The 17,277-nt window shown below is 35.3% G+C and overlaps 1 protein-coding gene across 4 annotated transcripts in view; it reads right to left on the bottom strand.

Annotated features, from left to right (window-relative positions):
• Nucleotides 1-17,277, bottom strand: part of FIG4 (FIG4 phosphoinositide 5-phosphatase) — a 74,044-nt gene that overhangs the window by 46,075 nt on the left and 10,692 nt on the right. For 2 of the 4 annotated variants that reach the window (XM_085306883.1, XM_085306879.1), the window contains exons 2-10: nucleotides 16,897-16,995; nucleotides 15,684-15,807; nucleotides 14,103-14,259; nucleotides 12,783-12,833; nucleotides 11,183-11,331; nucleotides 5,977-6,105; nucleotides 4,809-4,909; nucleotides 4,204-4,366; nucleotides 3,187-3,284 (exon numbers count right to left, since the gene is read on the bottom strand). In XM_085306883.1, coding sequence (XP_085163009.1) covers nucleotides 3,187-3,284; nucleotides 4,204-4,366; nucleotides 4,809-4,909; nucleotides 5,977-6,105; nucleotides 11,183-11,331; nucleotides 12,783-12,833; nucleotides 14,103-14,259; nucleotides 15,684-15,807; nucleotides 16,897-16,995 — 1,071 coding nt within the window. Of the gene's footprint in view, nucleotides 1-3,186; nucleotides 3,285-4,203; nucleotides 4,367-4,808; nucleotides 4,910-5,976; nucleotides 6,106-11,182; nucleotides 11,332-12,782; nucleotides 12,834-14,102; nucleotides 14,260-15,683; nucleotides 15,808-16,896; nucleotides 16,996-17,127; nucleotides 17,181-17,277 lie in introns of those variants that run through there. The other 2 variants (XM_085306882.1, XM_085306880.1) reach the window with 2 other exon arrangements.

Consider the following 17,277-nt stretch of genomic DNA (forward strand, 5'->3'; position numbering starts at 1 on the left):
GAAGGGAGGGTGTCAAGGGGACGGGGACAAACTCTTTTCAGTTGCCCTGTGTGACAGGACAAGAGGCAATGGGCAGAAATTGAAGCACAGGAAGTTCCACCTGACCGTGAGGGGGAATTTCTTCCCTGTGAGAGTGACGGAGCACTGGCACAGGCTGCCCAGAGAGGTTGAATATCGCCAGAGAAGGAGACTCCACAAAGCCCGCCTGGATGTAATCCTGCCTGACATTCTCTAGGTGACCCTTCTGAAGCAGGGGGGGTTGGACTAGATGATCTCCAGAGGTCCCTTCCAACCTCAACCATTCTGTGATTCTGAAAATTCAACAGTTGAATTTGAGAAGTACTATCAGGTTTGTATTAATAATACTTTGTTAAGCAAAATATTTAATGAGAAATATCACAGAGATACTATATACCAGGAACAAAAAAGCTTTACATTTAAGGCGGGGGTGCATATTTTATGCATTTTTTTTAACTGTGTTTAAAACATTACTTCACTTTTTTCCTAGGTATATTTTGGGGAGAACAACAAGGATGAAATATGAAAAAAAAMCAAAAAAAGCCTGAAAGATTCTTGGAGCTTCTAAACCAAACAGCTCTTTCATAAGCTTTTCCCAGGCTCGAATTCCTTAGATTGGAAAAGCCTGAGAAGATCTAGCAAGGATTTTGTCTTTTCATTAAAAAACAATATATGAACAATTAACCATGTATGTTGTATGACATAGCAGCATGGCATACCTGCTATAAATCAGACTTATATCCCTTTGTGTATTAGTGTATTCTCAATCTATGCACAGCTCTGGCTCAAGCATTTTAGAGCAAACTGTTACTTTTTCAAAACTGAGCAAAAACTGAGCATGAGCAGTTTTGCTTCATTTCAAAGGTATATTTTGGTGTTTTAGCCATGCTAACAGAAATTTAAAATGCAGTAGGCACTTCTGTAAGCACTTTTGCAAAACTAGTCCAATTACATCAAAAATAAGAGAAAAACCTAAACATTTTAGGTGTTTAACAATTGATTTCTAATAATGAAAGTCATCTATCCCCACTATGCATAAGCATCTGTTGAAGAATGGAACTCTCCAAGAAGAAAAGCAGCAAAAAGAAATGAAAGTATCAAGATGGGGGAAACAGACAGAAGAGAAAGACCTGCAGAAGGGATGACATCTCATTAACTCTTGCAGTACAGGGACATAGATCCAAGTAAATTTTTCTCCATTACTAATGGGAAATAGGGAACAGCAGCAGCGTGAGGATTTTAAAAAAATTAGAATTATACTCCCATTCTATGAATATACCATATGTTGAGGTACTTCATATATTAATATGGCTTTTCTCTCAACTTGATTCAAACTAAAACCTATACCGAGGCTATATTATAAAAACTGTTTCAAAATTGCATAAAATCAGCCATGAATGAACAAAAGGAAATCTAATCTGTTTGTTACCAGTTACCAAGTTTGTAGGATACAAAAGTAAAGTAGGATATGGATTTGTGTTTCACCAGCCTTTAAGAAATCAAATAATAAAAGTATTAGAGATACAAATACCTAGCATTTTTGTAAAAGCAACAGCAACATACAAACACTTTTTTTTTTTTTTTTGAAGTTTTGAAGTGGTACATGAAGTGATAAAGGAACATTAATTTTAGCATCCTAATATTAAGCATCTATAGAGAGGGAGAGAAAGAGATGTATTTTCAGCCACTGCATAAAAAGACCTATGAATAAAGCATATAATGATTCACGTGTCAAGCTTATGTGAGCCTAGACTCACACTAACAATGGCTTTTGAAAGCTAGGACTGTAAGTAAGAGAAAAAAAGTCATTTTCTTGTCAGCAAATGCTATCTGAAGTTGATTCCACTGACTCTTGCACAGTCTTAAAAGCAGTCCCAAACAGAAGAGATTCTAGAAATAGAAAATAGGTTATATTTGCCATTTATTAAAAATTAGTTTTTAAAGTCTTCCTTTTTATTTTTCCCTATTTTTTATACTAGGAACTGATCCTACATGCACATTAAAGGTCCTTTTTTCAACTGAACACAGCTCTACAACATGATAAACAAAATGATAAATATTTTTTAAAAGATTAAAAAGAAATACAAAATACAATTCAAGGCAAAACAAATTATATTAAACTCAAATGTGGAAACAGTTCATTAAAAAAAACCCCTGCAATAAGATATAATTTCCGACTATCAGAAAAATTACCAAAACAAATAGAAACTTCAGAATGAAAAAGAAACCAGGTAACTTGCATCTGGTCTATCACAGCAGCCCACATAAACTGTTTTCTCTTTAAATATCATTTTATATGACACAAGGCAGAAATCATGTTAACCTGTTATTCTCTCATGACAATATTCAGGTTTTTTTTGTTTGTTTGCTTTTTGGTTTTTTTAACAAGTTTTATCCAAGACAAGGTAGACTCCAAGGGACTGGAGTCCTTTCTTCCTGTCCCATTAGTATTGGCCCGTACCCCAGTACCCTCTGCCATCACAAGGTCAAACCTGCCTGGCTGAGATGCTACCACATAAAATGACTGGATTGGAACAGGGGGAAAAAAGAAAAAAAAGGAAAAAGGAAAAACTAATCCCCAGCACAAAATGTAACACGCAACAAGTACAGTACCACCCAAAACTGAGGCAGCAATGAAGTGGTTCCCCAACTAGTGCACTGCTGCTGCTACTGGCACTGCTCCTACCTAGCTCTAGAAGCTTCATTTTCCTCTTTCCCCACACATCTACAACTGTACCAGATGGAGTAAACAAAGGAAAGGCAAGTATTGACTATAATATTTCAAAGAGCAAAATCAGTCTTCTGTGTCTATAGCCATCTCTTTGCATAGAATCATATTATTTTAGCATGTTTTAGTGCTAAATTAAATTCAGTGGCAAGTTTATTTAGAGTTTCTCCCATCTGAGCAGTAACAGCAAGAGCCTGAAAACAACAGTGAAGTATTATTGTAATAAATCTATAAAAATTGGCAACTGTTCTTTTTTGTAGTGCTGTCATGGAAGCAGCTACAAGGTTATGTATATATGGATAGGATAAGATTTATTAGATTACAAATGGCAGATTTTCTTCCTGTGAGCTCAGAGCACAATCTAAAATACAGAGATTCTACAGAAATGAGTATTATATTTAAAATTAGAAAACACATAGAATGTATTCAAAATACTATACCTTCACGAGATTCAAAATAATAATGGGAGAACCAAATCGCTGAAGCATTTGGTCAAAGTGAAGAGCAGCAACATGTGCAAAAGGATCTGCCTGGTCCACTGCAACAAATGCATTAAAATATTCAAAAATATGTTAAGAGAATTGAATCTCAGAATCACTTAAATCATTGTCCTTTAAAGTACTATTCGCAAATATTTACTAATTCTCTGATAATAATGATTATATACACTCTTCTTTTCATACAAAGCTGCTTGAAAAAACACTTTCCCTTTTCAATAATTAAGGAGCGCAAGAAGATATCCTTCTGCTTTGTGAAGCTGCTAGTAACAAAATGTACTTGCACCTAAACAAATGTTAGGAACATTGTTCTGCTCCACATGTACAATGTATTTACTTACTTAAATTTTTAGATGAATTTAAAAAAAATATTCTGGGGATTAGCAGTGCTTAATTATGTTGAAGGTTTTGTTTCATTTTATCATATCATTCCTGTTTTAATTCTAATCTGGGGTGGAATTTAGCCAGAACTGTTACGAATCACATATCGGTAACAAATACACATGCCTCAAATATTGAGGACATAATTCATGGATCACTCTGGTCCCACTAAATTTAGTGGGGCCATTTTCCACCAGTTTCAGTAAGTTCAAAATTGTATTCACAACACATTCAGACAAACAAAAGTAACTCTATTCAAGACAAATGTACAAAGAAATAAGACACTTTCAAACAAGTTTTTCATATTCCATTGTTGAATGTGAAGACTTTTTTCTAGTAAGTCTAATATGGAGACTTTTTTCCTATTCAATTTCATCAAATGCAGCTGTTTGTACAGTTAAATGCTTATATGCCAGCATGATTATTATAAAGAACACTGGCTTACCTTAAATTATAGCTTCCCAAAGAACAAACACATAGACAACTCTTTCAATTTCTCAAGTTAAATCTTCACTTATTCTCTCAGATTTGCCACTGGGATACAGTGCTATTCGTACAGAAAGAATCACTTGTACGTACGTGTTATGGGTGGCTTAGGCATCATAGTTGAAATATCTTGAGACCAGTACAAGGGGACAGATCCTCGAACCTGAACATAGGAAGAATAGCTCCCCGCAGAAAATGACATAACTGAAGCATCACACAGTATTTGTTCAGTTTCTACTTCATTAGCAACATCCCCCTGAAACAGTCAGACATACATCTATGATGCAGACGTTACATTTCAGAGCTGCATGCACTATACAGAACTAATTGTCACGAACAACCAGGGTACAACGAACCTGTCAGATACCAAACCACAGAAGTGACACCACTACTGATGGTTAAATTCCACTTCTCCCTAACTCCATTTTTTTTCTTCTCTACTTAAAAAAATTGTATCATTATTTCTTAGTGCAACATAAGAACTGCCCGTTAACTTACTAACTTAAGAACAGCTTTATTATCCCATTTCAAATTTTAGTGATAGTTGTGATGACAGTATCTAATAGCGTAATTTACAGCCAAAGCCTTAAAACCCCTCTAAAACGTTTCACTTCATTGCTCAGTCAGGCTCAAGCTTTCATGTGCTTTGAAGAAAGCAAAAGGAAACAATATCCTCAATGAAATCACTCCTTGTTTACCTCACAGTTTGCCCCTCGTTTCAGAAAACGTGTTCCAGCAAATTTGCTCGATCTTCTGGCTATCAAAGTGACATATATTGGGCGACCATAAATCAACAGTTCTTGAAAAAGAAGTTAAGGTTTACACATCCTATGCAATTTTTCTTTCACTTACTTTACTTTTCTTTTAGAGTTAGGAGAGCGCAATAATCATTTCTAAAGAGCTTTGAATATGGAATCTACATTACAATGTATCAACCACTTTTCACAACACAAGGAAGATAAATATTTCAATTTTTTAAGGTGAAAAGGAGTTGAAGTTGGTACAAGATTCACCCAAGGCCAAAAATACTGCTTTTTTAAATACCGTGATTAAAACTTGGGAACTTCTATTTGCAGATCAGTTATGTTAGATATCCTGTAACTATTTGTCTGGAAAACACAGATGAATTGCAACTACTTAAGTAGCAACAACAACCGAAAGACAAACTCTTACCGAGGCAGTGGGTGCTTTCAAGATATTTATTGTTTATTAAAACTAAAAAGATAAAATCAGATTGTCTAGTGTGGCTTTGCCACTTTGTACAGTTTTCTTAGCATAAGGGAGGCATAAGAAAGTGGGAAGGAGTCATCCTTTCATCACAAACCTAATGCAAAGACTATTAGAGTCATTTAAAAAAGCATATGCAAGCATAACACTGATGGTCAGATTCGTAGCTACCACCAAACAGCAATACACAAAAAAGCAAGACTTAACTTTCTGCCTGGAACCAAACCAATGCCCAGCAACTTTGCAATCATGGAAAAATAAAACTAAAACAATACCAACCCCTAACCTTAAATTCATAATTTTATTTCCTTCCACAGTTTTTTTGGTGACAAGCCTTTGAATTAACATGACATTGTTGACTATTAAAATACAGTGACTCTGTAATAAATGAGATTAAGATGTGCAGATGGCAATTTTTTGTAATGAGATATGTATTTGGGTCTTTTCTCCTAGTACTACAATGTATATAGACCTATTTTAAATAACACATACTTGGAAAAAAAAATGCATGTGTTCTAATATTTTCTTAACACTCCTCCCACAAAAATCATGAAGTTTCACCATCATTTTCAACAGAAAGTGTAAAGGCAAGGATTTCTGAAAATTTTCATTACAATTTTTACAACAGTAAAAGGATACTTGATTGCCCACAGAAGCCATGAATAATATACAGCAGCCAATCGCGGTGAACTGTATTTCTTACTACCTCCAGAAGCTTGGCATTCCACACATACTTTTCATAAGGCTTACTGCAAATTCCAAATACACCTAGGAATTTGTCACAATAAAAATGCATTTTAAAAATTGTTACAATAAAAATGCAATTTAAAAACATTCTGAACTGTACTGGATTGTTCTTAAACCCCGGTCATCTGACCTTAGTTTTGATTTCCTTTGGCTTCAACTCAGCATATCATTTACCCACATCCCTGAAGTCTGCCAAACACAGATAACTTCAAGCACATGCTACAGATCAGCATTTATGGAGTTTTATAATTTTTTACAATTGCTAGTCACTGGAGTATTTGTGTACCTTTAATGTAAGGTCATAGCAGATTTTGCAGAAGTTTCTCCTACTACCAGCATTGAAGAGACCTCTGCATGGGAACAGCAATAAGATTTGATAATACAGAAAAGAATTCAAGTTGTGAATTCCAACTAAGGGAAAAATACCCTCAAAGGAAGACTTCACAAAGCTTTTTAACGCTGCATCAGTTCTGAATTTAACTAGATATTCTACTGAAGATCATGTATAGTTTTTATAGCAGTAAATATGTCAATCAGAGCAGCTAGATGTTCTGCTGAGAGCAAAAAATGAATTCTCCTAAAAGACTGAAGATGAAAATGCACCTGTTGAACAAACTGCTGCTATCCAAGCTTACCAATAGTCCAGACAAAATCAAGATTTTGTAACCACTGCGGTGAGAGACTGTATACTTTCATTGGAACTTGGCCACAATAGCTTCATGAGCAATTTGTCCTCATTCTCATTTCCAGTAGCATTACTTTAATGCATTAAGTTCAATCTGATTGTTCTTCAATGATGGACAGCTATTTTTTGCCCATATTCTTACCTATGAACAGATACAATGCCACTATCAGCCAGTAACACAGTTGTATATGCTGTCAGCACACCGCTGATGGGGTCAAGACTATGGCATTTTTATCTCCCAAAGCCTTCTTAAGGACACCAAAGAGAAGATGCTATCATACAGATCTGAAGGATCTCGCAGGTGAAAGCCTTTGCAGAGGGAGGATTATTGCCCCCTCCACTCCTTATAGTCATTTCTGGCATTGTAGTATTTGGCAATCTGTTCTTGATGTAACATATGACCATGTTAGTAAAATCTTTTTGCTTTGGGTAGAGTTTTTGTTTTCTTTCTTTTAAAGAAAAGATATGACTTGACTACCTTTCATTTTTTTTCATCAGATTCAGGGCATACTACACACAGTATTTCTTACAGGTTTTTAAAAGATGGTAAGATAGATATATACAACTATGTAATGTAGTAAGTTCTAGTGCCAAAGGTGACTAGTTAACTTACCTAACATTCATTGTGATTCTCTGAGCTGCAGTCTGTGCAGGTCTATTCTAGATGTCCAAGTTTATCATGGATAAATTCGGGTGGGGGTTGCTCTAGGTATTTCTTTATTTTAACTAGGTGTTAGACTTAGAGCATCTCCTTTGGAGGTACAGAAGGCACGATCAATGTAACTCTTCCTCAGTGCCTTGAAAGACTCATATTGTTAGAAGTGATGGAAGGTGAGTCATGCAATTCACATTGAATATCTCAAAGAACCACAGCTAATGGAGGGCAAGTGTGTCTTCTGTATCATATTTCTGTGTGTATTATATTTTCTGTGTAACAGAGGTTACACAGTGGCTGACAAGAACAGCAATGAACAGTCTGTTGAACCTCTATCTAATCAATACAAGCACAGATCAAAATATTTCATCTAAGCTTTTACATCAAGTTCATGATCAACAGTTAAACAAAATATTAACAGGCATTCTCTAGCCTGTTGTTCTGCCTATCTGTGACCAAAAAGTTTTGGAGCAAGTGGACATGCCTCCCAAACTTTAGAGGAACTTGCCTTGAAGGGCATGTGTTCCACAAGCAATAGTACTATGTGATCCCCTTAAAGTATCGGCAATGAGAGTTCATTTTCCATTATACTAGATTTGATCACGAATCTTTATCCTTCTTAGAGGATCTTGATCTAGCTAAAAGATGGTCGTACCTCTCCAGGAAGAAAAAAGGAAAGCAACAAATTGGATAATATGCAATACTAAAACACCTCAGGTCAGAATTTGTCTTCATTGCCATTTTCTTCCTATGGTCAAGATGTTCACAACCTAGGCTCAAAGAGTATGAAGTCTGTCAACTCTTTTGATAATACAAAGGTATACAGGATACTTAATCCACAGAATTTAGAAGGATGACACTGCAAAGAACAGTCTCCAACTACAGTACCAAAAAGCCCACAAGGAACACAAAATGAGAAAATACCAAGTATGACCGTACAAAAGTTTAACTACTCTCCACAGTGAGCCCTAATGTCATGTATTAATCTCTTATGTCAGAAGCACAATAGAATTTAGGATTTTAAGTACAAGAAATCCTCCCAGGTCTTATATTATTCTCATCTGCACATATGAAACATTTTTCATTGTAAGGACTCTTTCTACTTTATTAAGGTATGTCTAAAACTTGCAGAAGTGATCAGGTCACATCAAGTCTTTGCTTTGGAAAATTTGTCCTGATATAAGAAGTTGTATCAGCACATACTAGCACATCTTCAGGAGACTAAGGATGAAAATCATCTCAGTCAGTTAGCACAAAGTTATGAGTGCCTTGTCCCATCTAATTTTTGATGATTTCCTGCACATGAATGGCAAAGACTATAGGAAACTGTTACCAATCAAGCAAGGAACAATCTGGCAGAGACTAAATCATGATTCCCTGGAACAATAATTCAGACACACAGAGACTAGGATTAACTTCCTTTCATTTTGGATGCTTACAGTATCTGTATCTAAACTATGAGTCCACACTACCTTAAAAATCAATGAACAGGAACAGGCAATTCTAGAATGCAATTTATCTGACCTGTTTTACAGACATAATCAAAGATAAGGTTATTCATAACCTCTGCCACTGACCAGCAGAGGCCACAGATGACTAACACAACTGTAAGTAACAATACTGTAAATGAACAAATGAGTATTGTGTCCCACAGAAAACATCTGTTTACAGAAGATGAGGAGGGAAAATCTATGACAAGAGAGTAGAAATTCATCCTAGTTTTACACAGATGACTTCATGATTATGGTTGATTTCAGAACCTGGCTGTGTCATAACTCACATCTGAAGAAACTTTCCTTCCTATGGCAAAATGTATATCTTCTTAAAAAAGTTAAAATTCATCTGCTCAGAGAGAATTCTTTGTGGAAGGGAAGAAAGTGAAAGAAGAAGCAGGAACTGAAAGCAGTAGCTGAAGACTGCAGAATAAATTACCTTATAAAGTGCAGAATATCTTGCATACTTCAATACCTTCTACATGTAGTACAAAGAACACTCCTGATCTTGCTTTCTTGGCACAAGTTGCCATACACTTATTGTCTTTGAGGGGGAAAAAACGATGAAGAGAAATTCCTACAGACATAATATTCTAAGCACACCCTATTTTTTTTGGAGAAATGGAGAGRACAGAAAATGTACTATTGAAATTTACTGACATGCTATGCAGGATGGAACACTATTTTTTTGTGCGAGTTGGTGACCAGTGTCAGAGCAACCTCTTCGTATCAACCCAGAAAGATGTAGAGGAGGAGGAGAACAAGAGTATATTGGCCCCTCTAAGCAGGTTTCCTGGTACTGATACGGACCTTAATCATCCTGGGCTCTCTGTACTGCATCTACAACTTCCCTCTGGCATTTGGGGGTAGAGAGATGAGCATTTCCTGCTTCTCATCTGCAGTGGTGTCAGAATACACTGCAATGAGGGCTATGAGCTCAGCAGAAATAACAGAAGGTGGTATTTCTTCACATGTCCACTAGAGCTGGGCAATGTCGTACTACTAGGCAGGAACAGCCACCTACCGTTTCTCTTACAGAGGAAAATCTGGTGGTGATAAGCGTGGCTTATCAGTACTGCAGCCAGTGACAGAAGTCTGCCTGATAGGTCAAATGGAATTAGCGTATGAATCAAATACAAGTCAGGCAGGTAATGTCACGCTAAAATGATGAGCAAGATTTGAGAATAAGCACTTATTTAATGACTTCCTTGTGCAGCTGAGCACAAGGCAGCAAAGAATACATGCCTGGCTCTGGTTAGTCTAATAAATCTGGTCTCCTATTAATGAAGATTAGGTGTATTGGCAAAGATTCACATCGAAGTCCTTGGAAAAGTCAAGACATAATCTAACAAAGTGTCTCATTGGTGGTGAATGAACATTCAAACTTAGATTTAAAAGACGCTGTGTTCTATACCGTCATAAGAAGATTAATTGTATTTCCATAGCTGCTTGAGATCACTTTTACATCAATGTACTCATTAAGTATGAATCACAGGTAACACTTATTTCAGATATTATATAATGAAACATCAGAAAAATTGGTATCACATAAACCACACCAAACATTCAAAAAATTACACTGCAATTTTTGTTGATAGCGCATTTAGATATTCGGTAAAAATCACAGAGCAGTAAAACCTAAAAACATCCACCCCAACAGCATGGAATACAACCTGAAGTGTTTTGGAGGGAGCTTCTTTTTGGAAGGGAAAAGTTTGGAAGGGCAAAGAGAACAGTTTTGGTCATCTTTACAATCTTCTGAGTACGTGAGATGCAAAGTGAGAGGCTGTATTTTTCAACTGAAATCAGTAATTTTTCTTAGCCTTCCTGACAGTATGTACTACATAAAGTTAATGCTAACTTCATACATTTCCTTTGTTGTCAATATTTTCCAGCATGAAACAAAATAAGATTTATTGGTAGTAGTAATCTAGTTATTGCTTCCACTTTTGTTTGTAATTAATTCCTACTGGGATTCTTACAAGTCAGTTGGATAATCAATTGCTGAAAAATGACAGCATGCTCAATTATCTCCCTGAGTTGCAATGTAAACTACCAAAACAATGGTTAATCATCTCTAGCAATTGCATTGTTCACATTCAAATATCTGTAATTGGTGCTTTATGTAATCTTTTATTAACTCATGACCACTATAAGGTTACTGATCAATACAGAATAGCTGAATGTTTTTCAAAAGAAAACTGAAGTGAAATACATTCCAAATGTATTCATAACCAACCACATTAATTTAGATAATCTACTTACCACTTCCACCCTGTGTTGGAAGTCCCTCATCTTCAAATATATCAAAACTCTCTTGCCGAGCCTGAGTTGTTTCACTTTTTAGTATCTCAAGGGGCATTCTCAGAACAGTAAGATTATACTGAAGGGAGTGGGACAGATCATAGCTGTAACTGATATAAAGTTCACATTTACTAATAATTGTAGAAGCACAGGCTTTTTCTGCAAGCCCTTACTCTCCACTTGTACTTATACTTAACACAGACAGTACTCTTCTATCCACAAAGAAAAATGACATTTAACAAGATACATAAATGATGATTCTGTACTAGCAAATGATACAGCTGACTTACAGAAGAAGCTTTATAAACTCATAAACTGTCTATAATATAATAGCTGAAACTTTATTTATATTCCTATTACAAATGAAGACTGAACATACTTTTTGAACAAAGATCATCTACAAGCTTAATTCACTATGCCCCAAGAAGTAGTCTTGAAAATAAAAAATAGCTATTCTGGCAGAGATGTGCACATACATAAACAATCTTACTTTTCTGAGAATTCTGCACTACTCTCTATTACCTCAACTCAAAACAGCCAGAGATTGTATCTGTTCTCAGATTTGTGATTGCAGCAGAAATAAATCCTAAAATAGCAGCTGCTGAATAAGCAAAAGCTTTTTATTAGTTCTGTAACAGTAACACACTCTGTATCTCATGTCTCTTGTACTGACAGTACTCTACGCTAATTGCTAAATTCCCTAAGTCACTAAGATTCACTTCTTATAGGAGAAATCAAAGGTACACAACACTTGGTCAGAAATACAAATAGATTTTCATTTTAGCCTAAGTGATTTAGCCTCAGTGATTACTGATCCTCCAGTAAGTTTAGATACTCATTAACAATTAAAAACATATACATATATGCATTAACATTGGACATTTAGATTTATGGTTGATGACAGTGAAGTCTAGCTCATCTATTCACTATATTTCCATTATAAGCACCTGATACACTTATCCGTTTGTAAGAAACTTTTGAAAGAAACTTGTTTACAAAGATTTGTTCAGACTGTTCCTCAAGTCTACCCTTAGAACAAATGTTTTCTTATAATTTTTCTTATAATGCCAGTCAGGATTTCTATGAAAACTATACAGAAAAAAAAAACTGCTGTGACTTCAGCCATGAGTAATTTAAATTACACTCATAAGTGTAAGAATGTTATAGAACCTTCTTTCTTTTAAGTATGACCAAGAAAAAGGTATACACTTGTCACCTTCTAGCAGAAACTAGAAGAGAACCTGGATACTTGGTTGTATAATGTTTTGCTGCTTTGTCTTTTGAGCTTTAACTAACGGAAACACTAATTTCAGTGTCTGTTCTCTCCCCTGTCACTAACATTCTTATAGCTTAACTTTGTATCTTGAAGACTTAATTTCTAATTAATTTGTTGATGCAGGAAGCAGGTTCAAAAGATAAAAAAGAATGGACAAGCAGTGCGATCATATACATCTTATTTCCTTAGAATACCAAACTAAAGACGTTGGGTATCAAAATCCAAAAGCAGAATCTTCCAGGAAGTGTAAGTGTACACATTTTAAAAGGACTCATTAATACTTACCTAAAATAGAAGTTGCTAGAAAGGTCCACATTTTGAAAGATTCTCAGATACCTAATAAAATAATGCAGTTTAAAGAGAAAATTACTACCTTAAGCAGACAGATCCCAAGAAGTCATTCAGAAGACCTCAGGAAGTAAACTATGTATAAAATAGTGATTCTTGTTATAACCTCTCTGGCTATCTTACTCTAATTAAATGCTTTGATAGTCAGGTAAATCCACTAAAATGTCAGCATCTGGATTAAATAAATCAAATAGCCTTTTTTTTTTTTTTTTTTTTTTTTTTTTTAACTCCAGTGTTTGATACTTGTGCATCAGTGATTTTTTTTTCAGGTAGCTGTATATACAGTTGTAGTTCTACTTTCCACATACGTGGGTTACATTCTTAAACAAGGAAATTCCCAACAGTATTACACAACATTTAAAGATTTTCACATAGCAAAAAATACCTACTTTAATCTGTCATACACTTACAAATTCCCACAAGAAACCATAACATTATGAAAGATAAAGTATCTAGTACCATAAATATTTATATAATAGCTTAGGTAATATATTCTGTTGTATTCTAAGAGAAAAGACTGAGGTATTCTATCAGGCAAACCTTAATGTGGAAACTTCTTGAATTAGCCTGATTTGTTATCTGCCATGTACCACTGATAAAAACAATGTCTGACTGTATTGTACATTTTGTGCAAGATTCCCTGCTGATCAAAGGCTCAAAGTCCTTTCTTCAGAAAGGAGTCAGAGAAAGGCGGGGGGGAAAAAATAAATTTGACAAAACAAATCCACTGCATATCGGTAATTCTATCATATTTTATGTTTACTTTATCACTTCTTACACCACCACATTCACTGACAAGATTCTGATAGCACAGAATCACCAAATTAAATCATCTCTTTAGCACTTCCTGAAGGACACAAAAGATCTCATGTGAGAGTCACATAACACTAGAGTGAATGAAAAAAAAAAACAGTATCCCAAACAGTTTAAACTAGTATTTGCATTATATTGCCCTTGTAAGTACAATATATAAGTTGGATGCTTCCTGTTGCATATGTGCTAGGATGCAGCTCTGGCACATAAGTGATGTGGAGATGTGGACAAAAGCTCTGAAAGACTGTAACAATTGTATTTACCCCCCCAGGTTAGGGGCCACATAACTCGTGGCCCAAACCTCCATTTTGCCACACTAATTTATCAACTATTGTAAATGGTTTGAATGACAGGCCAACAGCAGGAAATCCATGAAGGAAATCTCTAGTTACAATTCCCCATTACTTAGAAAGTATTCAAAAAGCACACACCACCATTATTTACCTGGCTTCATCAGGATGAGTGACTCTTACAGAGTCATTTGGAATGTAGATCATATTTGTATCTTCTATTTTATATATTGCATGACCTCCAATATCTGCCATCTTTCTCCTTTTTGTTATTAACACAATATAGTAGCCTTCTAAAAACCTGACAAAACCTGTTAAAAACAGCATTAAAAATGTCATTAGGTGGACGTTTGATTTGATTTGATCATATCTATTTGTAGAAGACAATATCAGAACTATTCAAGACTTCACAGAATTTTTTGTTTGAATTCTTAATTTTCTATTTATAGTAGGCATATATGTGAAATATAGATAAGATACACAATCTCATATTCTTACAATTTGCCTGCAGTAAATGGTAATCAACAAAGCAAGTTCATAGTTTTTATTTTTTTCCTTCATTACGCACATCTTTTTGTATCAGGTTGCAGAGTTAAGAGATCGAAAATTCAGAATGAGCTGCCATCGTATCTTTTTAACCACCTCTGAATGCAAATTTGTTTTTAATAAAATACTGCTTTATTATTGTCTGCACCAAGTTTTAACAACTAATAAATCACATGAAATAGGCTCTTAAGTTAGCTGCTTTGAGGGGTTGCTAGTGGTAATGAGCCTGAAACTCAATCACTAATACAGTCACACTGTCAACAAATATTAATTGAAAAATATCACAATTCACATTTTTAACTTGCATTTGTATTCAGCTCTTTCAGCTTTGTATTATAACATAAATAAGAAGGAAGAGTAAAGGATATTCATTTTCCTCCTTGTCACTGCTGAAGGCTGCAGTACGATCGAATGAACAGCAATTTTCTTCTTCTGCCTTATTAGCCCCCCTTGGAAAAACTCTCTCACCTCCACAAGGGAGGAAACCATGCTGACAATAAGAAACAAAGTCTTCTGTTTGAAGCAGTTAGGTTATTGAATTTCAGCTGTTAAACAGCAGTCAAACTTCTTCCTATATCCTCTAGGTTCTGTAAGAACTTAAGTGAATACTCTCTATCCACGAATTTCACCAAATATTACCATCCTAAAGTTCGATCAGGAACTCAACTTTTCCCCTTCGTGCGGTTCACTCCATTCAAAAGCAGTTTCTACTTTTAAATACTATGCAGTGAACCAGAACTTAGATCATCAGTGCCTTCATCCTGGGACGAACCAGCATTGATATCCTAGTCACTTATACTCATTCAAATATGAAAAAGAAATATTTAAATATTCCACTGCAAAAAGTTAACCAAAAAGAAAATTAATCATCTCTCCAAATAGTGTGCAACGAAGAAATACAGCCTAACAATGGACATGGACTGTGTTTTTCTTTTAAGCAAGAGTTTCGTGAGCTCTAGGATTCACAAGGCCTGTTTATGACACCTCTCCCTTAGAGACTAAGGATAGACTGGTTACAGTGCAACTCTCACCCCTGGCCACCTATTTTCACAAAATATGAAAAAAACAATTATCTTTGAGGCTGTAATTTCTCCAACATATTCAATAAAATAAATCACAGGCAGGCAAAGATACATAGCAAGCCTCATCTCCTTAACAAACAAAGATAAAAAACAAACAAGAGACTTACCTACTACACCAAAAGCAGAGACAGCTCGAGATAACCCAGAAGAACCCTTCTGCCCGATCTTTGTTCTGTTCCCCAGATCTAAGCGGCCAAGAAGTTCCCTCACCTCTTGTTGTGTATACACATGCTTAAAAAAAACAAAAAGAAAAGAAAGAAAAAGAAAAGAAAGAAAAAAAAGAAAAAAAAAGAAAAAGTTGCTCAGTTTACAGCTTTGGTAAGTAAGTATTATTTCGTGTGAGGGAATGGTAGAATTTATTTAACATAGAATAAACTAAAATTCTGCTTTGCATCCTCCCATCTCCGCTTTCAGTTCTACCAACACTCCTGTGTTTTATGCACAAAAGTTCTTAGTCATTGCAATAGACATGTATGTGTATGAAGTCAAACATGTCTAATTCTCAAGTTTTTAAACCATAAACTTCTTGGGAGAGAATATAGTTTTATTCTGTTCTGTACATTAAAAGTCTTGTTGCTGCTGCTTATTTTGCTTCAGGTATTATATATCAGAAATCTAAATATTTGGCTAAATAGTAATTAAGTTTATTTTGCATTTTGAACAACATAGCTGAACATAAGAAAATCATTAGGAGCATATAGACAATAACCTGAAGAATAGAGAAAATGTTCTTTAAAGTGCATGTGCTGTTTGGAGATCTCATGGCTATCCTCATGCAATAATTAGTCATTACCATGGTAATAATGCATGCATCTGACATACAAGGAGTGACTAAGAGAGCTGGGTTGTTCACTCTTGAGAAGGTTTGGGGGAATCTCATCTGTGTGTTTAAATACCTGATGAGAGGGAGAAAAGAAAGTGGAGCCTTCTTGGTGGTACCCATTGAAAAAACAAGAGGCAACAGGCATGAATTGAAAGACAAGAAACTCCATTTAAACATCAGAGAAATCTTTTTCACTGTATGCGTGATCAAATACTAGAACAGGGTGCCCAGAATGGCTGTGGATTCTCCATCACTAGAGATATTCAAAACCCAACTAGACACAGCCCCAAGCAACTGCTCTTGTTGACTCTGCTCTGAGCAGGAGGCTGGACTAGACAACCTTCAAAAGTCCCTTCCAACCTCAAATGTTCTATGACTCTGTCACTCTGTGATATATCTTTGGTGAAGAGATAAAACATGCAGTATTTAAATTCAACCCTATATACACAGGATGATTTGGAATAAAGGAAAAAGTTCACAAATAGAGAGGTACTCACTTTATCATCAATTATAACCAAATCCTTTGGTTCGGTGCGATCTATTTTCAAAACACGATACTTGGTTTCTGCAGGATTACTTCCAACAAGAAAATATCGCTGATTAACCAAAAAAAAAAAAAAAAAAAAAAAGGGGGAGGGAGGGAGGGAGAGAGAGAGAGAGTCAGAATATTATACAAGATAAAGAAACTGAAACACATTATAACATAACACATCAACAATGACACTTACATGCTTGCAGACTAGATCCATTTCAATTAACATCAAATGAGTTCCATGCAGACTGTAAATAAACTGATTTAGACATCAGAACCTTAGGTAGGTACATTTGTATACAATTCACCTTTACAATTTAAAGGACTTCATTCACTGTGTTGCACA

This window comes from Rhea americana, unplaced genomic scaffold (genome assembly GCF_003343005.1).
Source record: "Rhea americana isolate MKP2758 unplaced genomic scaffold, rheAme1 scaffold_25, whole genome shotgun sequence".
NCBI lineage: Eukaryota > Metazoa > Chordata > Aves > Rheiformes > Rheidae > Rhea > Rhea americana.